This window comes from Mus musculus, chromosome 9 (assembly GCF_000001635.26).
Source record: "Mus musculus strain C57BL/6J chromosome 9, GRCm38.p6 C57BL/6J".
NCBI lineage: Eukaryota > Metazoa > Chordata > Mammalia > Rodentia > Muridae > Mus > Mus musculus.
In genome coordinates, this window is record NC_000075.6 from 6501199 (window position 1) to 6526436 (window position 25238).

At 40.3% G+C, this 25238-nt stretch overlaps 1 protein-coding gene across 1 annotated transcript in view; it reads left to right on the forward strand.

Moving 5' to 3' along the window:
• Pdgfd (platelet-derived growth factor, D polypeptide) overlaps positions 1-25238 on the forward strand; it is a 365922-nt gene that overhangs the window by 332836 nt on the left and 7848 nt on the right. The window contains exon 6 of the mRNA XM_011242370.3: positions 23401-23519. Coding sequence (XP_011240672.1) covers positions 23401-23519 — 119 coding nt within the window. The remainder of the gene's footprint in view (positions 1-23400; positions 23520-25238) is intronic.

Sequence of the window (25238 nt, forward strand, 5' to 3'; positions counted from 1 at the left end):
GAACTCTTTAGTGCAATGGCTGCAGCTTCTTAAAACCTTTTATAAGCAGTTCACTCTTCCTCACATCTCGTCTTTTCTTCTTGCCCTCTCACAGTTGCATCTTTGGTGATTATTGTTAAGACAGATTCAGTGTGCTGTCCAGAGTACATGCAAACTAGAGTAGAATCTTAGACTCTTTGAGAGGCAAAGATCCTGGTAGACCATTCAAGAACTGGGTGTTGAGCGTTGCTGGGATTACTCAGTCAGAAGCCTACTTCTATCTGCCAATAGATGGGATGTTAGGAGACAGATAGGATTTCTGGACAGGGTCAGTGTATTCTGGTAGGTATAAGGCTTCTGCTATTTCATCAGTATGATTATGTCTGCTAATGGTCTATCCTGGAGCGTTAGGACCTTGAGATAGGAAATATATAACAGACACAAGCTGGGATGCTCAGAAGTCTGGTTCCAGGAATTGGAAAATGGGTCTGACCCCCTTGACATCCTCATCTATTAAGTAGCAATTGTGCTGGAAGCACAGGGAGTAAGGAATGTCAGCTGAGCTGTTTAGGAGCTCAATATCTTGTATCAGAAGTCAGCTAGTATCAGGTCCATGTGGGTAGCCAAGAAGTATGGAACCCATGGGCAGCATTGATCAATATTGAGTCTACAGGCAGGATAGTGTTGACCTCTTTATCTGCACTGCAGTGTCAAAACTCTTTGCAATGCCCAAGAGTTCTTTAGCTGTCCAAGTGAAGCTCAAGGTTAACACTTTTCAGCAGTCACCTATGGTACAAAACACTGCCTGAGTAATGAGGTCTATGCAATGGCTGTAAGATCTTCAGTGGTCACACTGTTCCTACCTAACTCAGAGCCAGTCCCTGCATCTCAGCCACCAATGAAAGTGCTCTTCCTCTGGCCAAGATAAAAGCCACTCATTCAAGCTTGTGATGGCAAACAGTCTGCTGTAAACTGAGAGTCCCGGGTGGAGCAAGGTCTTCAGCAGCCAGGGAGATCAGGGAATCATTCTCTGTGTGGTTTTCTCAAGGCCCCATGTGTAGTCCAGATAACTGGTTTTCCTATACTTGATGGACATCCCTGTGGTTCAGAGCCTGTGTGGCAGGGGAGAGTCCAATTATCTCTATGTCTTCTTATTTACAAACAATTGAACATTAGAAGGAATGTTTACAGTCCAGGCTTGAAGGACTCATCCTTACTATTAATAGTGATCTCAATATATTTCAACATATTCAATAATTCTTATCACCCACTCTATGCCCAGAAACAGGTGAGTTCCTCTCATTTGTCTCATGGACATTTCATTGTTCCAGACTGTTTAACTCAGTGCCTTGCTCCCAGCTTCTCCTACTCCCACTGCCCAAGTCAGAGGTCCCTTTCTTTGTTTATATTTGAATGCCTAAGTGCATCTTTCATCTTTTCATAAATGCTACCTTATCATGTTCTTGAAACATGCTTTCTCACCATTTTCTCCTTTTCTTGCTACCTGGGAAAAATGACTTCCTTATGACCACTTCATGCCAGAGTACCTGATGAATTCTGATCCTGAGCTTCCCATATGCTTCTGTAACAGCCACAGCTCCAAAGTGACAGTTGAGTACAGGGCTGTATAAATGCCTTAATCATCACTCTGTCTGGAAGGTACTACACAAAAAATAAATGAGACAAGTCCCATTAACCTGTGTCATGATTTTTACCAAATGTCAAAAGGACATGTCTCGTGGTAAACTACTTGAAACAGCTGTCTTCCATTTCCAAGCCTGAGACATGGAAGTTTTCTGGCAATACACACACACACACACACACACACACACACACACACACACACACACACATTCACACATCAACTATTCTCTAGTGTCTTCTTCTTTATCACCAAGCTTTCAACAAAATCTTATCTACAGCCAAGAGTAAGACCCCAAAATAAAAGTAATTGTTATTTAAGACCCAGTTCTCATTTATAAACTAGAGCAAACAGCAAGATGAGAAATCTAACTAAAAGCACTACCACTCATTTGTTTTAGCACTAACTTTGGAATCTGGTTCCATACAGGCCAATTCCCTTAAAGTGACTTACTGACTGCTAGTGGTCAATTATGTATGCATCCTTCAAGGTCTTCAATACCTAGTGTTAGGATGAGAAAAATATTAATGCCAGACTTGAGTTCCCAATAAATCAAAGAGCTTTGAGAATTTCCATTGATTTTTTTCAATTAACTATAAAGTAAATATATCTTGTAAAAAAATATGTTCTGATATCCCTTGCTTAAGTTCCTTTTGTCAGTGACAAAATGTCACAGCAGTGAGTAAATTAATACATACTATAAAATAGATGTAAAAGAATCCAATCACATAAAATATTGAGCTTAATCATCTGAAATTACTCAGAAGATGGGATAGTCTGTTGAGACCCTTGTGAGTAGAAATTTTTTTTCCATATCCAAGGACACAAGGCAGAGTGAAGGCAGGGAGGAGTCTAAGCCTGCCAATGAAACTTTCCACTGCTTATACTGTATGAAGATGCACTTTGATCCAAACAACTTTACATTATATGTAAAGCATCACTTACATTTGGATCTTTATTTATCTTCTTGATGTTTTCCAGGGAACTATGTATATAAATCATGATTCCAGGTTTGTTTTCCATGAGTAACTTTAGATAGTCCAGCAATACCTAGTTAAAAGCCTTCCATTAGCTGGGCAGTGGTGGTGCACACCTTTAATCCCAGCACTTGGGAGGCAGAGGCAGGCAGATATCTGAGTTTGAGGCCAGCCTTGTCTACAGAGTGAGTTCCAGGACACCCATAGCTACACAGAGAAACCCTGTTTTTAAAAAAAAAAAAAAAAAAAAAAAAAAAAGCCTTCTATTAACACTAGTTTCCCTGCAGGTAAATAGTTTTGTTGCACTGGAAGTTTATAAAACAGGCATCTATCTATTCCTCTCTCAGGTGCCGCCTCAAATTCAACCTAAAAAAAAGGTGAAGGTCACAAGGGCCTTATATAAAACCACCTTCCTCCTCCTTCAGATATAATTTCCAAATCATGTGGCTTAAAACAGTTTCTTCTACCATCTACTCCATCTACCAACCATCTTTAAGACAAAGAACAGTGAGTTGAGCATTAATGTTCTGTAGAAGATTGGCAGAGAGGCCTTTGCCTCCTGGATGTAATGAATATGGTATACATAAATGAACTGTATGTGTTGTTATGTTCTCCTACTCTCCTTCAGAAAGAACATTTTCTCTTCTCAAAGAATAACGCAGACTTACAGGAATCATATAAGCTCATAAGCATTCCCTGGAATTGGTATGGAGAGAAGATGAGGGTATAAAGCAGGGAGCTGCATGCCTATTGGCAGAACTGGGATTGGAATTGCCCCCAAAAGAACATCACCCAAGGAGCATAAGAATTTTCCAATTAAGAAATTGTCTCTGAAATGGAGTTTGAGTGCAAGTTGGAAGAAGTTAATAGAAGGGGCACTAATCTCAGAGACCTCCACAGACAAGATGTTTAATGGTTATGTTTCTAAATACTCTATCAAAAGAATTAAAAAGAAGTGGCTGCTGACAAGTTTCAAGTGTCCACTGTAAGGCCCTATACTCCTGCATGTGTAGACAACTTAATTGTTGTTTTTACTTCTGTGAAAATATACCATGACCATGGCAACTCTTATAAGGACAACTGCCACAACATTTAACTGGGGCTGGCTTACAGGTTCATAGCTTCTGTCCATTATCATCAAGGCAGGAACCTGGCGGCATCCAGGCAGGCACACTTCAGGAGAAACTGGGAATTCTACATCTTGAAGATGTAGGCCACTAGCAGATTACTGGATTTCAGACAGCAAGGGTAAGGGTCTTAAAGCCCACACCCACAGTGACACACCTACTGCAACAAGGCTACACCTGCTCCAATAGAGCCACACCTACTCCAATAGTGCCACTCCGTGATCCAAGTATATACAAACCATAACATTCCACTCCCTGGCTCCCATAGGCTTGTTCAAACATATGAGTCTATGGGGGCTATACTTAAACATAGCATAATGCAAAATACATTTAATGCTACTTGAAAAGTCCTCATTGTCTGTAGCAGCCTCAACAATGTTAAGTCCAAATTTCAAAGTCTTCTGAGATTCATCCAATCACTGTAACCCCCAAAGCAAAACAGGAAACCAGCTGGAAAACTCCAAACTCTGCATTTCCTTGTCTAATGAAAAAGCAGTCCTCAGATCTCCAACTTCTTTTTCATCTTTGTTGACTGCAACAAATCTTTGTCTTGGGCTTGTCCCATTGCCTGTTAGCAGCTTTCCTTAGCAGATAACCCATGGTTCTCTCATCTTGAACATCTTGGGACCTTCAAGGCAACTTCAATGTTACACTTTCTTATTCCAAAGTCTGGGATCCACACATGATCTTCTTGGCTCCTCCAAATAGCTGGTGTTACTTCTCCAGCTCTGCCCTCTGTAGCACTCTAAGCTCAGGTTGATTCACTCCATTGCTACTGCTGTTCTTGGTGATCATCCCACGGTGCAGGCATTTCCAATGTGCTGGGGTCTTCCACTGCAACTAGGCTTCAACAATAGCTTCTTATAAGCTCTCTTCATGGTGCCAAACTTCAACTTCTTTGAATGACCCCTTCAGTCCTGGGCTCTCAACTACAACGGAGGCTGCACTTTCACCAATGGCTTCCATGGCCGTTCACAGTGCCAAGTCTCAGCTGCTCTTCATGACCCCCTCAGAACGTTCATGCCTTCCTAACCAGTACCACCAGGGTGACTCTTATATATTACCAAGTACATGCAGCATGAAGTACATGCTTGTCTATCTCTGGAACACATCTTTTTGGTGCTTTCAGAAAACACTTCTCAAAAGATTTCACCTCAGTTATGCTGGTCTCTTCTTAATCACCACTAATTTCTTAGCTCCAGCTAACCAGCATCAATTGTCCCAGTAGTCCCTTCTCCTCTTGACTATAAAGCCAGAGATATATGGTCACCATGCCTGGATCTAAACTTAGCTAGGTAGGATCTTACCCCAAAGTCCCACTCACTTAATTCGTTATCTCCTTGGACACAGAATTCAGCTCCATTTCACTTCCTGGTACCTTTTAATACTTGAACCATATATTTTATATTTTTCCTTTCTCGGCTTGCTATGCTTGTTTAAAATGCTTTTCATGAGACTTAACCAGAGGAAAACAGTCTGTGATGGGCATCTCTGAGACTTCCTTTGTCAATGCAATTAATCTGACTCTCTTCATCATAGCCTCAGGTAGATTCTTCAGATAAGGGTCACAAAAACAGTTTCTAGGCTACATACTGAAATTCTTCTCCACTGAAACTTCCTGGGCAAGGTCTGTACCGTTCAACTCCCTCTCAGCAACAAAGTCTTCTGTATTTATAGTAGGATGTCCCAGTAAGCCTCACTTAAAGCATTCCACTGTTTTCTAAATACAAAGTTCCCAAAATCCACATTCTTCCAAACAAAGCATGGTGAGGCCTATCATAGCAGTCCCTATACCAACTTCTGTCTTAATTAGGGTTTTACTGCTGTGAACAGATACCATGAAAAAGAAGGGGGAAAAAAAAAGACATGGAGTTGGAAGGAGACAAGGTGGAAGAAGTCAAGGTTTGAAAGATATGGTGATTTAAATGATAATGGCCCTCATATGTCCATAAAGAGTTGCAGCAGTATTAGGAAGTGTGGCCTTGTTGGAAGAAATATACCACTGGGACTAAGCTTTGAGGTCTCAGATGATTAAGCCAGGCCCAATGTCATTCTCTTTTCTTGCTGCTTTTGGATCCAGATGTAGAACTCTCAGCTACCTCTCCAGCATCATGTCTGGGTTCATGCTACCATGCTTACTGCCATGACAATAATGAACTAAACCTCAGACTTGTAAGCCAACCTCAGTTAAATGTTTTCCTTTATAAGATTTACTGTGCTCGTGGTGACTATGAACATCCCATGTCTTAGTTAAAATTAGTATTGCTGTAATCAAACACAATAACTAAAGCTACTTGGAGAGGAAAGGGTTTATTCAACTTATGTTTCTACACCATCATTCATCATCAAAGGAAGAGTTATGAAGGTTCAAGCAGGGCAGGAACCTGGGGGCAGGAGCTGATGCAGAGGCCATGGAGGAATACTGTTTGCTTGTTTGTTCCACATGGCTTGCTCAGCCTGATTTCACCAGCTTAACAGTGCCAGTACCCACAGTGAGCTGGGACCTAACATTAATCACTAATTTGACACTTGCCCTATAAGCTTACCTAGAGCACCACCTTTTGGAGGCATCTTCTCATTGAGACTCCTTCTCTGATGATTAGTTTGTGTCAAGTTGACACAAAACTAACCACAGAGAAGAGGAAATAGAAAGAAATATTTTACTGTAATATGTATGAAAGTCAATAACAATAATAATAAAGCATTTAGGAAAGGGCCAGAATTTGTACCTCTATTATGTGAGAGGGCTCCAGAGTTACACACATCGAAGAAGGTAAGATCTTCATTTGTGTTTCTTCCATAACACTATGCTATGAAATTTGCTTTGTTTAGAGTCAAAAAGCAAACTTTTTGTTGTAAAGCAAATTCATTATAAGGTAAAAATGTTATTACTGTCAGTAGGGTAAAGATAGATTATGAAGGATTTTGTATTGACATAATTCAGTACCCATAAAGAAAAATTAAATTGAATATACATTTAAAATATATAAATTTAAAGAAAAAAGTTTTTAGGTGGAATTATAGGTGGTTGGAATAGCTGTTTTAGTTCTGTTGAGTGATTTTTAATGTGCTTGGTTAATGCACATGGCTGGAAGTGCTGAGGAGATAGGGAGGGTGTAGGAAGCAGCTTAAAGTAAGTGCTGTGAGGACATTCTGAGTGAGTGTGAACATTCCTTAAATGAGTTATCCATGCATACCAAAATATGCTGCTGCATTCCCAAGCAGCACATATGTGTAAATATTTTCCTTACTATATCTCTTGTTGCTAGTGAGAGCTAATCAGTAAAAACATCATGATTGAGGAACTGTACAATTCCTTAGGCAAGAAGAAGCTATGAAGAAGAGCACTACTTATTAATGCTATATGCGATTTTTCTACTTGTGAGAAAATGATTTCTTAGATGAAAAAAGAAAGTGACTCTTGATTAAAAATAAATGCTGGGTAATTTGAGCTGTAATTGATGAATCCTTACAGAGAACACTAAGCATTAAGACTCTTCCTGACATGTATTATTTTTATTCACATCTCAGGAGGAAAAGAAGGGATTTGAGCTAAAAAGGATGAGCCTGAAATCCCAATCATTTCCAGAAGGAATAAAATCCATGGTGTTTTACTCTAAAAATGTGTGTGTGTGTGTGTGTGTGTGTGTGTGTGTGTGTGTGTGTGTATGTGTGTGTGTGTTCATTTTGAAACTAGAGAGATGTCTCACTGGACAAAGTGGTACCCTTACAAGCATGAGAACCTGTATTTGATCTCCAGAATCCATGTTTTAAAAAACAAAACAAAACAATGGGCATAGTAGCACATATTTGTGATCTGAACACTGGGTTATCAAAAAATATAGAATCTCTGAGGCTTGCAGGCCACTCAGCCAGACAACTGGGTGAGTTCCAAGTCAGAGAAAGACATATCTAAAATGAAACAAAAAGCCTAGAAAACAATGGATGTCACCTGAGGAGAGAATAGGAACCAAATTGATCGTTATATTTCCAACTCTCTAGTTTTCAGATTACTTTTATGATGATTAGAATAATGATGCTAAATATGAGCATTCATCATCTAACGGTTTAGATACACTTTCTGCTATACAAGCTATGAGAACAAGACTGCAGTGCTATTGTGCAAGGCAGAATTGGGGAAGTTTGATTAGTGAGAAAGTAAGTGCAGATGAAGCAGATGATGGCATAATCACACATTGGCTAAGCAGGTGCTTAAGCAGACTTAACCTCTGGAATCCCTTTTTAGGATTCACAGCTGGAAGTTGTAGATTTCACAACAGAAAAAAAAGCCTCTGTCCCGACAGGCAGGACAGACAAACAGGGACGTGAGGGCCACCTGGAAGAGCATGGGGGGTGGGGAGGGGATAAGAAACACAAAGAACAGACAGCAAGTCAAGAGTACCTGATCAAGCTGACAGGTTCTTATTTTTCCCACACGGGTTATATACTCATAGGAGCAGGAAGGAGGGTGCAAGGGGATCACTTTATCTCTGGGTAATGTGCCTGTTCCCAGGAACAGGATGCTGACTGGATAAACAGTTCAGCAGGAAGATTAGAACAGAATGGGTTATTAGACACCTATCCACAAGATTTATAGATATTTGTTCTCCACTGACTTCAGGATCTATGTCTATTTGTACTCAGCTGGGCTAGTACTTTCCCACAGAGTCCAAGACTTTATGCTAGCAAGCATTTAAGGCAGTTAATGTTCAAACAAGGTCACTCCCATCAAGCTCCCAACAAGGAAGGTGCATTTCTTCACTTTACAGTCTTTGCTTATAGTTGCTGGCTGGGGCTTTTAAAAAAGTAAATAGTATTTAAATTGTGTGACAGTAATGATGTGGGATGGGCTTGGTGATGACTGCTGTCTAGTCTGGTGAGCCACTCACCCATCCACTTAGGTCCATATCCTTTGTACTCATTACAGCACCTCCTCTAGCCAGAATTCTAGCTCATCCATTTCAAACCCTTCCTTTACTGCACTGGAGATGTCCCTGTTTTTCTATCCTGCTCAGATGAGCTTTAATACTTCTGATGTGTTCTTTTTCAGAACAAAAGTTGCTTGAATTTTGGCTGTTTACATACAGTTCACAGTTCTAATGTTTGAAATCCTAAAGAAGTGAGGTGTAGTAGGTAAAGGTGCAGTCAGCTTAAGACCATTTTGTTATTACTTAGAGTTGGCCATGGGCAGCAATGCACCCAGTGTTTCCTCAGTATGTGAAATGGTGAAGAAAACAACAGAAGACACAGTCCTATCTCTTTATTGATATATGATACAATATACACTGAGCATACATACATGCAAATAGTCACAACAAAGCCATACTTCTATGTTCACACATATATTTGCATATGTGTGTGTATCTGTATATACCTCAGAGAATTCATGAACTCATGCTTTAACTGATGGTAAGATTTGCTTATCAAAGTCTTTTTACATTGATCAACAACAGCTTAAACATTTTACAGTTTTCCAAAAACTGTAGCAGAGCTGTGAGCATGGAATTCCCAGGTATGATTAGCAAAGGATTTTCTCTCCCAGGGAACAATTTCTCATGTCCCTACCACATGATTCTTTCTTGGCTGTTTGCTGTGTCAGACTTTGACTGAGCTCTTAAGTAATCCTAGTGTGAAGAAAGAGATATACAGGATCCCAGACTCCACCGAGACTACTCTGCACAGGTGTCCAGCCGGCCCGGGAGGGCTTTGCCTGAGCATCTGTGGGAGACATCTTGGATCCCGGACTCCACCGAGACTACTCTGCACAGAGGATGGGTATCCGGCCATCCCGGGAGGGCTTTACCTGAGCATCTCCAGGAGACATCTTGGATCCCAGACTCCACCAAGACTAGTCTGCATAGGTGAGAGTGTGGACTACAGAAGCTAAAAGCTTCTGGGACAGGTCCTGTTTCGGGTCTTCATCTTCAGCCAGGAGGCAAGTCTAAATGCCAGATATCTGTGCACCTTCCCTGAAAGAGGAAAGCCTGCCTGCAGAGAGTACTATGACCAATGAAACTCAGGAGAGAGCTAGTATCCCCGGTCTGCTGGTAGAGAATAACAGAATCACAAGAGGAATAAGCTCTAACCAGAGACAACTATAAAAACTGACTCCAGAGTTTACCTGATGGCGAAAGGCAGACATAAGAATCTTGCTAACAAAAACCAAGACTACTCACCGTCATCAGAACCCAGTACTCCCACCTCAGCCAGTCCAGGGCACCCCAAAACACTAGAAAACCTAGACCTGGATTTAAAGGCATATCTCATGATGATGGTAGAAGACATCAAGAAGGTCTTTAATAACTTACTTAAAGAAATACAAGAGAACACTGCTAAAGAGTTGCACGTCCTTATAGAAACACAGGAAAACACATCCAAACAGATGATGGAATAATAAAACCCAAATAAAGAAAACCCAAAGTGAGGCAACACTGGAGATAGAAACCCTAGGAAACAAATCTGGAACCATAGATGCAAGCATCAGCAACAGAATACAAGAGATGGAAGAGAGAATCTCAGGTGTAGAAGATTCCATAGAGAACATTGGCATAACAATCAAGGAAAATACAAAATGCAAAAAGATCCTAACTCAAAACATCCAGGAAATCCAGGACACAATGAGAAGACCAAACCTATGGATAATAGGAGTAGATGAGAATGAAGATTTTCACTTTAAAGGGCCAGCAAATATCTTCAACAAAATTATAGAAGAAAACTTCCCAAACCAAAAGAAAGAGATGCACATGAACATACCAGAAGCCTACTCCAAACAGACTGAAGCAGAAAAGAAATTCCTCCTGACACATAATAATCAGAACAATAAATGCACTAAATAAAAATAGAATATTAAGAGCAGTAAGGGAAAAATGTCAAGTAACATATAAAGGCAAGCCTATCAGAATTACACCAGACTTTTCACCAAAGACTATGAAAGCCAAAAGATCCTGGACAGATGTTATACAGACACTAAGAGAACACAAATGCCAGGCTACTATACCCAGCCAAATTTTCAATTACTATAGATGGAGAAACCAAAGTATTCCACGATAAAACCAAATTCACACATTATCTTTCCACGAACCCAGCCCTTCAAGAATAATAACAGAAAAGAAAAAAAAAAAAAAAACAATACAAGGAAAAAAAACCACGTCCTAGAAAAAACAAGGAAGTAATCCTTCAACTAACCTAAAAGAAGAGAGCCACAAGAACAGAAATCCAACGTTAACAACAAAAATAATAGGAAGCAACAATAACTTTTCCTTAATATCTCTTAATATAAATAGACTCAACTACCCAATAAAAAGACATAGACTAACAGACTGGTTACACAAACAGGACCCAACATTTTGCTGCTTACAGAAAATTCATCTCAGGGAAAAAGACAGACACTACCTCAGAATGAAAGGCTGGAAAACAATTTTCCCAGCAAATGGTCTGAAGAAACAACCTGAAGTAGCCATTCTCCTATCTAATAAAGTTGACTTCCAAACCAAAGTCATCACAAAAGAAAAGTAGGAGCACTTCATACTCATCAAAGTTAAAATCTTCCAAGAGGAACTCTCAATTCTGAGTATCTATGCTCCAAATGCAAGGGCAGCCACATTCATTAAAGAAACTTAAGTAAAGCTCAAAGCACACATTGCACCTCAAACAATAATAGTGGGAGACTTCAACACACCACTTTCACCAATGGATAGATCATGGAAACAGAAACTAAACAGGGACACAGTGAAACTAACAGAAGTTATGAAACAAATGGATCTAACAGACATCTACAGAACATGTTATCCTAAAACAAAAAGATATACCTTCTTCTCAGCACATCATGGTACCTTCTCCAAAATTGACAACATAATTGGTCACAGAACAAGCCTCAACAGATACAAAAATATTGAAATTGTCCTATGCATCCTATCAGATCACCATGGATTAAAGCTGATCTTCAATAACAAAATAAATAATAGAAAGCCAACATTCACGTGGAAACTGAACAACACTGTTCTCTATGATACCTCGGTCAAGGAAGGAATAAAAAAGGAAATTAAGGACTTTTTAGAGTTTAATGAAAATGAAGCCACAACATACCCAAACTTATGGGACACAATGAAAGCATTTCTAAGAGGAAAACTCATAGCTCTGAGTGCCTCCAAAAAGAAATTAGAGAGAGCACACACTAGCAGTTTGACAAAATACCTAAAAGCTCTGGAACAAAAGGAATCAAATTCACCCAAGAAGAGTAGATGGCAGGAAATAATCAAACTCAGGGGCAAAATCCATCAAGTGGAAACAAGAACCATTCAAAGAATCAACCAAACAAGGAGCTGGTTCTTTGAGAAAATCAACAAGATAGATTAACCCTTAGCCAGACTCACTAGAGGGCACAGAGGCAGCATCCTAATTAAGAAAATCAGAAATGAAAAGAGAGACATAACAACAGATCCTGAAGAATTCCAAAACACCATCAGTTACTTCTACAAAAGCCTATATTCAACAAAACTGGAGAACCTGGATGAAATGGACAAATTTCTAGACAGATACCAGGTACCAAAGTTAAATCAGGATCAGGTTAATGATCTAAACAGTCCTATACCCTCTAAAGAAATAGAAGCAGTCATTAATAGTCTCCTAACCAAAAAAAAAAAAAAAAAAAACAAACCCAGGACCAGATGGGTTTAGTGCAGAGTTCTATCAGACCTTCAAAGAAGATATAATCCCAGTTCTTCACAAACTATGACACAAAATAGAAACAGAAGGTACTCTACCAAACTCATTCTATGAAGCCACAATAACTCTAATACCGAAAACACAAAAAGACCCAACAAAGATAGAGAACTTCAGACCAATTTCCCTTATGAATATCGATGCAAAAATCTTCAATAAAGTTCTCGCTAACAGAATCCAAGAACACATCAAAACAATCATCCATCCTGAACAAGTAGGTTTCATCCCAGGGATGCAGGGATGGTTCAACATACGTAAATCCATCAATGCAATCCACTATATAAACAAAGTCAAAGACAAAAACCACATGATCATCTTGTTAGATGCGGAGAAAGTATTTGACAAAATCCAAAACCCATTCATGATAAAAGTCTTGGAAAGATCAGGAATTCAAGGCCCATACCTAAACATGATAAAAGCAATCTACAGCAAACCAGTAGCCAACATCAAAGTAAATGCTGAGAAGCTGGAAGCAATCCCACTAAAATCAGGGACTAGACAAGGCTGCCCACTTTCTCCTTACCTATTCAACATTGTACTTGAAGTCCTAGCCAGAGCAATTCGACAACAAAAGGAGATCAAGGGGATACAAATTGGAAAGGAAGAAGTCAAAATAACACTTTTTGCAGATGATATGATAGTATATATAAGTGACCCTAAAAATTCCATCAGAGAACTCCTAAACCTGATAAACAGCTTTGGTGAAGGAGCTGGATATAAAATTAACTCAAAGAAGTCAATGGCCTTTCTGTACACAAAGGATAAACAGGCTGAGAAAGAAATTAGGGAAACAACACACTTCTCAATAGTCACAAATAATATAAAACACCTTGGCGTGACTCTAACTAAGGAAGTGAAAGATCTGTATGATAAGAACTTCAAGTCTCTGAAGAAAGAAATTAAAGAAGATCTCAGAAGATAGAAAGATCTCCCATGCTCATGGAATGGCAGGATCAATATAGTAAAAATGGCTATCTTGCCAAAAGCAAACTACAGATTCAATGCAATCCCCATCAAAATTCCAATTCAATTCTTCAACGAATTAGAAAGGGAAATCTGCAAATTCATCTGGAATAACAAAAAACCTAGGATAGCAAAAACTCTTCTCAAGGATAAAAAAACCTCTGGTGGAATCACCATGCCTGACCTAAAGTTTTACTACAGAGAAATTGTGATAAATGCTTCATGGTACTGGTATAGCTACAGACAAGTAGACCAATGGAATAGAATTGAAAGACCCAGAAATGAATGCACACACCTATGGTCACTTGATCTTTGACAAGGGAGCAAAAACCATCCAGTGGAAAAAAGACAGCATTTTCAACAAATGGTGCTTGCACAACTGGTGGTTATCATTTAGAAGTATGCGAATTGATCTATTCCTATCTCCTTGTATTAAGGTCAAATCTAAGTGCGTTAAAGAACTCCACATAAAACCAGAGACACTGAAACTTATAGAGGAGAAAGTAGGGAAAAGCCTCGAAGATATGGGTACAGGGGGAAAATTCCTGAATAGAACAGCAATGGCTTATGCTGTACAATCGAGAATCGACAAATGGGACCTCATAAATTTGCAAAGCTTCTGCAAGGCAAAAGACAACATCAATAAGACAAAAAGACCACCAACAGATTGGGAAAGAATCTTTACCTATCCTAAATCAGATAGAGGACTAATATCCAATATATGTAAAGAACTCAAGAAGGTGGACTCCAGAAAATCAAATAACCCCATTAAAAATGGGGCTCAGAGTTAAAGAAAGAATTCTCACCGGAGTAATACTGAATGGCTGAGAAGCACCCGAAAAAATCTTCAACATCCTTAATCACCAGGGAAATGTAAATCAAAACAACCCTGAGATTCCACCTCATACCAGTCAGAATGGCTAAGATCAAAAATTCATGTGACAGCAGATGCTGGAGAGGATGTGGAGAAAGAGGAACACTCCTCCATTGTTTGTGGGATTGCAAGCTTGTACAATCACTGTGAAATCAGTCTGGCGGTTCCTCAGAAAAATGGACATTGTACTACTGGAGGATCCTGCAATGCCTCTCCTGGACATATATCCAGAAGATGTTCCAACCGGTAAGAAGGACACATGCTTCACTATGTTCATACCAACCTTATTTATAATAGCCAGAAACTGGAAAGAACCCAGATGCCCCTCAACAGAGGAATGGATACAGAAAATGTGGTACATTTACACAATGGAGTACTACTCAGCTATTAAAAAGAATGAATTTATGAAATTCCTGGACAAATGGATGGACCTGGAGGGCATCATCCTGAGTTAGGTAACCCAATCACAAAAGAACTCACACAATATGTACTCACTGATAAGTGGATATTAGCCCAGAAACTTAGAATACCCAAGATATAAGATACAATTTGCTAAACACATGAAACTCAAGAAGAACGAAGACCAAAGTATAGACACTTTGCCCCTTTTTAGAATTGGGAACAAAACACCCATGGAAGGAGCTACAGAGACACAGTTTGGAGCTAAGACGAAAGGATGGACCATCCAGAGACTGCCATATCTGGGGATCCATCCCATAATCAGCCTCCAAACGTTGACATCATTGCATACACTAGCAAGATTTTGCTGAAAGGATCCAGATAGAGCTGTCTCTTGTGAGACTATGCTGGGCCTAGCAAACACAGAAGTGGATGCTCACAGTCATCTATTGGATGGATCTCAGGGCCCCCAATGGAGGAGCTAGAGAAAGTACCCAAGGAGCTAAATGAGTCTGCAAACCTATAGGTGGAACAACAATATGAACTACCTAGTACCCCCCAGAGCTCTTGTCTCTAGCTGCATATGTATCAGAAGATGGCCTAGTGGGCCATCAGTGGAAAGAGAGGCCCATTGGTCATGCAGACTTTATCTGCCGCAGTACAGGGGAACAAGAAGTGGGAGTGGGTGGATGGGGGAGTGGGTATGGGAGGGTGTGGGGGACTTTTGGGATAGCATTGGAAATGTAAATGAAATAAATACCTAATTAAAAAAAAAAACAAAATAAAAAAAAAAGAGTTATACAAGTCTCCAGAGAGAGCATCCACTGTCTAAATGATTAGGCACTGACAGGAGCTAGAAAGAGTCACCAACTCACACCCTACATGACCCATGAAGAAGTACTAAAACCAAGTCTGTGACTGATAAAAATAGCTGGACTTATATGTTTTCCTAGCAAACTTGATGGAGGAACATGAAGCTATCTTTGCACAAAGGTGAATCAGTGGTCAGACTTGTTTGCTCTTATATATTAATAATCAATTGTATCTTTTTTTGTTTAACTGCTAATTTCATTTTGTATACCAGTATATGGAGCTCATCTCCTACCAAACTTCTTTTTGTCCTAAGCCTTGAGGAACAAACATCAAGAAGGTTTTAGTTTTAATGCACACACTTAATTCCACCTAAGTGCACACAGCTTTAATAGTCCTATTTGAAGTTTTTCAGGGCAGAGCCATGCTGCTTCTTAGTGGGCTGATGTCTGTTTTGGCTAATGGTAGAGAAGACAGAGGAGGTTACCTCACTGGCTTCCTATAGTCTTCATGACTGACTCAGTGGTTGAAACTCAAGATCAATAAAGTGTGGTGTGAATAGTGATGGTAACAGTTTACAAATGCTTTGAAGCCCACCAGTCCTCATTATTAACTTAGCTCCACGTGCATGGAGGCAGGACAATAGGATTCACACAGGCCTCTGAGGGAAAGATCTATTGTATTGATCAAGAGCAATTGAGCAGGCAAAAAGATGGGCTCTCATGTCTGGCTGACAGCACTATGATGCACAGGAAGGTGATCGATAAAGCCCCTCATCAGATTGGACTGTTCTCTGCTTAATTTAGTGCTGTGCTGTAAATGACTCCTCAGCTTCTGCCAGTGAACTGGATAGGAAGAACCAGTTAACTGAACCTAACCCAACCCTGCTACTAAATATGAATTGTATAAAAGATGCAAGCCGTCTCTCATGATAAGACCCACATCTATAGTTTAAGACATTTATTAATTCTATGGATATCTTTAATCAGTCAATATAGTAACAATTCTGAAGTGTTAAAGTCAACAAAGAATTAAGGTTCTCTTAAAATGTCTACATTAATCTCCAAGCACCCATGGATTTTTCTTTTATTAGTAGTAAACTTATTTTTAGATTAAATCTTAAAAATCAAAATTGGCAATGTTAATGAGGTATGAGTCAATGTTTATAACACTAAAACCCAGAATTCATGTGTGCATGAATTTCTCTCTGCATTCCTAAAGGGAAGTGTTACTGTGTACAGTATTGTGAGTTGAATTTTCCCCTGCCCTGGTCACTGCTGTGAAAATCTGATAACATTGTCACCCACCCTATATGGTTTCTTTGAAGAAATCTGCTCTTGGGAGAACAAATACCCCTTTGTGTGTGATGTCATTAATCTCCAGGCCTTGGAAATAGTGTTGAGCCAACTCTGGTTTATGACCATTGATCTTCCTGTCCCTGGATATTAGGATCTTTCTTGAGGCTTAAAAAGAATGTTATACTCAAAGAAGCTTCCATTCCTTTAGCATTCTCAAAAGTCTCCTTAACTCAGTTAGCATGAATATGTGCTCTTTGAAAGTATCCCAAAATCCTTCACTGCCCTCTATTCTTCTCTTTACCTTTCTCTCATATGTATGTTCTCCAATAGACTGTCTTCCTTTCATGATCTTTTTCTTTCTTTGAACTATTCTGCTATTACTTGTTTTCCTTAGTTTTTAAATTTTGCTTGGTGTACTTTTCAACTTGGCCAATCTGTATTTCTGTTATTATTATTATTATCATCTCCTACTTAGTAAGTTTCTCAGAGCACCAAATTATCTATCTATGTTTTTTGAAGCTGGTTGAGCTGCCATAAAAACACTCAACCAAAAATTAACACCCACTAGTTATCTTTTGGTCATCTTCTGGCAGCTGATATTGACTATCAGTCAAGGACAAAATTGCCTGGATGCTTTAAGCTTGATGTGGATGTCATTTGGGCATTAAAGGATCAGGTGCATGTTCTAGTCTTTGTGATCTTTTTATCTGTCTATCATATTCTCCTAGCCTGTAAATCAAGCCCACTACTTAAAATCTAGATGACATTGAAAGCCCAGAGTTCTATGAGTCTGCTGTTGATGTGGTATTATTATTGTGACACTGAAGGGTAATCCAAGCTTAAATTATGTCAAACCTGCTCTTGGTGTATTGCTCAGCATTAATCAGAGGCATACAAACAGTGGTAATCCATTCCCCTAAGCATCCCTTTGGAATGGTTCTAGCTCTGTGTTTCATCCACAGCCACTGGCCTGTGGCCATTCACTGTGAGATTCTGGCCATCTCTGAAAATGATCAACATGGAAAGACCAACATGTGACATAACTATAGCCACATCAGAGCCGCAATCCTGCAGTTTCCTTAGGAATAGCTGAGCTATGGTGCCCTTTCCTACCCACTTCTCCTACCTTCAATTTTGAGCCACCCATAAATCCCACAGCTCCTCTAGGCCCTCATGGCTTTTGTGACTCAACAGTTTCCTATAGATGAGGCCTTACTACTTGAGCTTGGTTTTCATCCTGACTTCTGACCTTTATGAAAGTCCCGGTAATAGGTTCCAAATGTATCCTCTGACTTATCCAGGCTAAACCTATGACCTGAATAGAATATGGTGCTTACCAAATGAAAAGCATCAGTCCTAGTTTGGTCCTCCCTGAGTCATGAGGATGTCCACAACTACAGGCTACAGAAACATTTTTCTTTCTCTCTTTTGGTATCTTCCATTTCCTCTCATTCCCCCTTGAGATGCCTCTTAGAAAACCTCCTGCCTCTACACCTGCAACTGACCTGAAGGGTCCTAAAATTGTTTGCCTTTGGAATTAAATTTGGCTTTAATACCCCTTTGATAAACAATCCAAATGACTGTACTGGCACCCTAGATCCAAATACTATTTGAGACCTTTACTGTGAGTGATTGAGGAAATGGAAAGAGATTTTCTACATGTAAGCTTTCTCTCACCTCTGCTCTAAACCTCTGTGTACTTCTCAGCTCCTTCTAGCCATGAATCCAGAACAAGATGATTCTTCCACTACTTTCAGTCTTATGGATGAGCCTACCCACTGTTGAACAAAACCCACAACTCTATCTTCTTTTCTGCCCCTCACTTTCTCCTTCCTCAGCAGCAGGTGGCCCAACCCAACTCTCTCTGGAGTCCACTTTTAGCCCACCAGCAGCCTCTAGTCTACCTCCTACTTGTTCCTGCTCCACCATACCCTGCCTAAACCCACCATGGTTCTCCATTTGTGGGAGGTTGCCCAGATGGCTTAAACAGATGCACATTCCCTTCTCATTAATAAACTCTCTCCAACAGAAAAAAATATTAGTGCTCGATACTGCCAATTCTTCCACCTTTATTAAAGAATTTCAATATATTAACCCATCTTACAACCTTATCTTCCACGATGTTTATATTGTTCACACCAACAATCTTCTGCTGGAGGAACACAGGTAAGGCTGTGACCAGGCAAGGGCCCAGGCAAACAAAGTCCACCAAACTGGAGCTAAGGCAGTCTTCAATCAGGACTCTGAGTGAGATTACAACAACCCAGGGGGCATCCTAGCTTGGAATTGATTTATAATTGCCTCCTGGATTACCTCTACAAGGCCACTCTTAAAGAAATAAATTATGAAAAAAAAATCCAAGAGGTCATCCAGAACAAACACAAAACCCCACCCAATTTTTAGACACCTTACAGAGGCCCTCTTAGAATGTACTGATCTAGATCTTGAGACTCCAGATAGAAAACAACTCCTTATAACCTACTTCCTCCCTGATATTAGAGCCAAACTTAAATGTTTAGAGATAGGAACACTGACTCCATAGGCAGAAGTCTTTGTTGTGGCCTTCAATGTGTACCCCAAATTACAAAACCCCACCAAATATATAACCCAGGCTCAATATCCACTTTCCAAAGTGCCAGGGGACTCAAGCCTCTTATCTCTGACTTCTTAATAGAAGAATTTTCTGCACCCGACTTCTCCCTCCCTTTTATACCCCCATACTCACAGTTGAAAAACCCAATGGAACTTACCACTTGGTTCAGGATCTCTAACTTATCCACTTAGTAGTGATTCTACTTTATCATGTAGTATCCAACTCCTATAATCTCCTCTCCACCATATCCTCAAAGACCTCCTCCATTTCTGTTCTAGATCTCAAGGATGCTTTCTTTTCTATTCCTATGGACTTTCCATCACAAAAGATCTTTAATTGGACCAACCTAGAGAATCATATTTCCACTGAAATCAATTTGGAGAATCCTAACCCAGAATTCTAGGACAGTTCACATTTACTTGGCCAGCCTCTGGCCTTTGAACTACTCTCTTTGTCTCTTCCTAAACCCAAGCTTATAGAATATATGGATAATCTTCTCCTTTGTACATCTTCCCTGCAAATTAGCCAGGCAGACACTTTACCTTCTAGCTGTCTAGAAGGTATGGGGTCTCAGTCTCTAAGATCCTGCATCCACACCACCTCCCAAGTTACTTATCTGGGATTAGCTATTACTCCAACGTACAAGGCCATTACCCTAGATAGAAAACACTTAATTTAGTCATTCACAGTTTCTACCACAAAAGACAAAATTCTATTCTTCCTAAGGATGGTTTATTATGCTCTTGGAGGAAGCAAAGGGGATAGATGCTTCACATATAAGAACTTCAGCTTTCAGCCAGAGTTCAGAGATAAGGTGCCTATCCTTGGACAGTATGGTCTCTTTTTGTTTTTGTTTTGTTTTGTTTTGTTTTTATAAGCAAGTGACAGGTGCAGAGGAAGGTCCTAGTTAGTGACTCTTGACCCCTGAGGCTATACCCCTCCTTTTTAGTAAAATAAAGAAAGAAGGGTCTAGTTACATCTGGAAGATGTAGGGCTGCAGCCTGGAAAAAGACCTATTGAAGCATAATAAATGGCTTGGTAATGGATATAAGAAGGGCTTCATCTGAAGGTCCAAGAGATGCCTCATATAGGGGCAGGTCAGAAGAGAGAGGCTGTCCTTATTGGTCTTGTAAGAGACATAACATGTATTTGGGGAGGCATTCTACTTTTTATACAGAATGTGGAATCATTTATATTCTAATTAAGGACCCATGGCATCCTAGGTGGGAGATGAGCGTCATTAATATACTTTACTGTAGTATTTATCATAGCAGCCCATCAGGTGAGCTCAAAATACAGAGGGTATACATTCCACTCTCTCAACCCCTAGATATAGACACAGTAGAACTGGTTCAAAGGTCTTTATATCCCTAATATCACCCTTTTTGATGCTATTAACTATATCTCCCTTTCATAATATCTTGTTTGAGATTATAACTTCTGCATATCAGCTATTGAACAATGTTCTGCCTGACTGCTTTGGATAATGTTAGTTGTGTTTCCTTCCTGGGTTAAACTCACGACCACCATTTGTGGCCTCATCAATTGTCTTATTAGACTTTCTTATCTCCCCATTTGTTAATGCTCTAAACCAATTATCACTACTACCCTTTTTCTCTCCCATCTTTCTCTCTTTCTCTTCAGTATCACAAATTGCTTTAACTCTTGGGGAACATGCTTTGTGGGAACACTGGATTCTGCAGACTGCAATAATACCTTAACCTTTAACACTTAGCCACTGTGTATATACTTTCATAATGCCTTGATTACCTGTGGTGCTAAAGCATACACTGCCTAACTTCAGGAGGACCTGGACTTGTGCTGGGGTGTTCTTTTTTTTTTTTTTTTTAAACTAGGGATGCTTCCTGGTGAAGAACCTTTGGCACTTTCTGTTGCAAGGTTTATAGTGAAATGGCATGGCAAGCAAGTGTTTCAGAACTTACCCTTCCTCACAGTCATGGGTGTAACTTCTGGTGTTACCACTTGTGCAGCAGGGCTATTTCCCAAGATAGTTATTATCCATTTTCTTGCAGTTTATCTAGGACCTCCAAGGTATGACTCAGACCATCCTTATCTTCCAGGGCCAATAGACTCACTGGCCATGGTAGTGTTACAAAATCATTGATGGTTAGATTTACTAACTATTTTCTTCCTCAGGAAGGAATGTTGCTTCTACATTAACAAATTGGGTATAGTAAAAGAGAAAATCCAACCTCTCCAGATAGATATCTAAAATATGTACTGAAATAGCTTGATGCCTCCAGCCAGTGGATCATTGACAATCCAGTATGGACTTACATACAACTCTTCTTAACCCCCTTCTCCTTTTCTTACTTCTACTAACTACACCCTGCCTCACAAACTTCTTATCTAGATTTCTTCAACATCATATCCAAAAGATTTCTATCATGTTTTAAATCAGTTTTCATTACAAGACTACTGGCCCCTAACTACAGAGCCAGAGACCTGGAACACCCATTTGAACCCTGATGGTGAAGATCAAGCTTGCCCCAAAGATCTGGATTCCCCCAATCAGCAGGATGTAGTTTAATGATAATGCTGCTCCCTTTCCAACCTGCAACCATTTGTTAATAATAAACAAAAAGAGGGCGTATGGTAAAAGGACCAAGAGAAAGAATACCCTGATCCTGACTTGATCCCAGCCCAAGACCAGGGCCAAGTAACAAAATTCCACCAATCCCTAAGCTTACCACAGAATCCTATTGATCCCTGAGCAAAGAGTTCCACCAATCCCTGAACATGGAAACCTACCTACCAATCCCTAAAGTTGCCCCAAGATTAGGCCAAAAGTTTTCCAGCAATTCCAGACCATCCTAGTAAGCTCTGCCCCCTCCAACCCTACATAAGGCCTATTGTCTGCTCAGTTCCCTGCTGCTTATCTCCAAAGCAGAAGCAGCCACCCTTCAAGGTTTGCCTCTCCCAATAAACACTGTGTGAGATTTGTTACTAATTGTGCTGAATTCCTTGGCTCCCAACTGCCAGGATACCTCTTAAAGCAGAGGTGTACTATTTCTGTAGGGAAGATTTTTTTTCAGAGCTATAACACTTTATATTTATACAGTTTTTCTTCTAACCATGAGACCTTTCTTACCACATTGTGTTGCTTGTAAAAGGGCCAATGTTGATACTACCAGCGTGCTCTCTCTCTCTCTCTCTCTCTCTCTCTCTCTCTCTCTCTCTCTCTCTCCCTCTCTCTCTCTCTCTCCTTATACCCTGTGAAGATCATTTGGTGAAAGAATAGTTACTAAAACTGGCATGTCCATGGAAAATGGGCAATGGAAGATCTTATTCAGGAACCATGTTGCTCCTTACTAGAACTTAGTCCTGTAGGAACATGTGTGCTTGCACATACACATGCATGTGGTGAGTAGTAATTATTGGAAAGAATATGTGTCATCTTTCTATTTGTATATAAAGCCCTTGTGGTTACTGTCTTAGCAAAAAAGGGTTATCTGAGTTCTCAGTTTCAGAAGTCTTGGTACATGATTTGTTTGTTGGTCCTACTGCTTTGGGGCCTACAATAAATAACTACCTATGAAAGAGTCATATGGCAAAGCAAGAAAACTTCTCAGCTCATAGTGTCAGGAAAGAAAAGGGAGAGAAGAAGCCAATTTTCCTAAAACTTCCTTTGAAAACATTCCCAGTGTTGTGTTTTATTAGAAGGAAAAAGAAGCCAGGTGTGGAGAGCCGTGCCGTGAGCAATCGCCATTATAAGATGGCACTGGCTTCCACTGTGCCTAACTAGTAAAAAAGCCTTATGCGCAACTGCAAGAGTGAATTCACGCCTAGTCACTGCCCATCTCAGGGCGTAGTAATGGGGTGATGGGTGAGCAACGAATCAGGAGCTGTCATGCCACATCAGGTGCTGAAACGTCACACTGCGAGCTATATAAGCAGCGCCATTTTCTGGGTTCGGGGTCTTCCCTCCTGATAAGTAAGCAATAAAAGCTTTGCCACAGAAGATTCCAGTTGTCCTGAGTGTGTTCTTGCCGGCAGGGTCAAAAGCTCAGGATAAGTGGCGCCGAGAAACCCGGGAACTACCATCACACTGGCGCAAGGGAGATCCCTCATTCTCGAGGCGGAACCAGAACTGTGGGACATTACAGCTTTACCAGGTATGACTGGCCTTGAACTTTCTCCAGTGTTAGAAGCCTTTTTGTTCCTTTTCACATGTCAACAAGTGGTTAAGGCAGGGCAGAGAATTCTGGACGAAATTCAAGACAGTTTATCAGAGGTAAAGCGGGGAGAGAGAGTAGGAGCAAAGAGGAAACATGGTGCACTAATTAAGCATACAGGCCTTTCCACAGGTCTTGAACCCGAGGAAAAGTTAATGTCAGGGAAGAATACCTGGGGAGAGATTGGAAGGAAGGAGAAGGAAAAAGAAAAGAAAAAAGATCAATCAGCGGAGGTTTCTAGTAGAAGGAACTTATACCCGCCACTAGATGAGTTTAAGCGGCTAGCTCTTAGTAGCTCAGAATCAGATGAAGGACTTAGCTCCTCTGAAGAAATGGACTTGGAGGAGGAAGCAGTTCGTTATAAGGGAGAAAGGTACCAGCAAGATAAAAAGCGAGCTACTCAGTCCAGAAAAAGGCAAAAAGGAGCTGGCGAAAGCCAGCTTGCTGCTCGACCTCCAGACTGTCAGCTTCAGGGTCCTAGTGCACCTCAGCCCTATGTGCAGAGGTACCATTCAGAACCTTATGTGCAGAGGTACCATTCAGAGCCTTATGTGCAGAGGTTCTTGCTGGTGGGGACAAAAGCTCGGGATAGCCAGGGATATGATTGATAAAGTGGGATATGGTAAGGTGGAAGGGGGTGCCTCTGTGGCCCCATGTTGAGGCATCGCTGCCCCTAACATACCAGCTATATGACAGGTATAGTATGGAATAGAGTTTATTTAGAGCATAGGGAGGGGAGTTGAGGGACTAGAAAGAGAAAAGCATATATATATATATATATATATATATATATATATATATAGAGAGAGAGAGAGAGAGAGAGAGAGAGAGAGAACATGAGTAAGAGAGAGGGGGAGAAAAAGGGGGGAAGAGAGAGAAGAGGCAAGCCTCTTAGAGAGATGGGGAAGAGGAATGTAGAGAGAAGTGACAAAGAAAAAAGAGAGTAAGACTGTAAGAGAGTAAGAGAGTGCTGAGGAGCCAAATAATCCCTTTTATACTGAGTCAGGCATACATGGTAACTGTGGGGTGGGGTCTAGAAGGAATGGTAACATTCCTCTGTTTTTGTTCAATTAAAAAATGAAAACTAGAAAGATATGATGGTGAAGCAGGAATAGAGTCATCATGATCTGTAGCTATTTGCTGCTGACTTTGTGGTGATTTGCCTCTGGGAAACTTAAAAAAAGGGGATGAGGATGTTGGTCAAGTCTTAGGACAGTTGACAGTTTCCTTGATATCTAGAATCTGTGGAACCATCTGTGCATAGATAGGAAGGAGCAGGTTCATTAAAAGAGTCTGTGTCTGTGAGAGTAGATTGGCATATCCGTGGGTTGCTTTTCTGGATGTAGATTTTAAGTAAGCACCTGGACTTTACAAGATGCAGAAACAAACATGCACGCACGCACACACACACACACACACACACACACACACACACACACACACACACACACACATATATATTAGAGGTAGAAAATAAAGTTAAGTACATTTAGGAGAAAAAAAATCTTAGGTGTACATTTGAATGTAAATTTGAGACCCTTATGTCTTGGTGGTTCAGGGTGAGGGAAGCCCAATCCCAGAGCACAGGAGAGGAATCCTGCCATCTGGGATATGTAGCAAGTAGGAACTTAAGTTATTGATTGGCAGGTATACTTATCT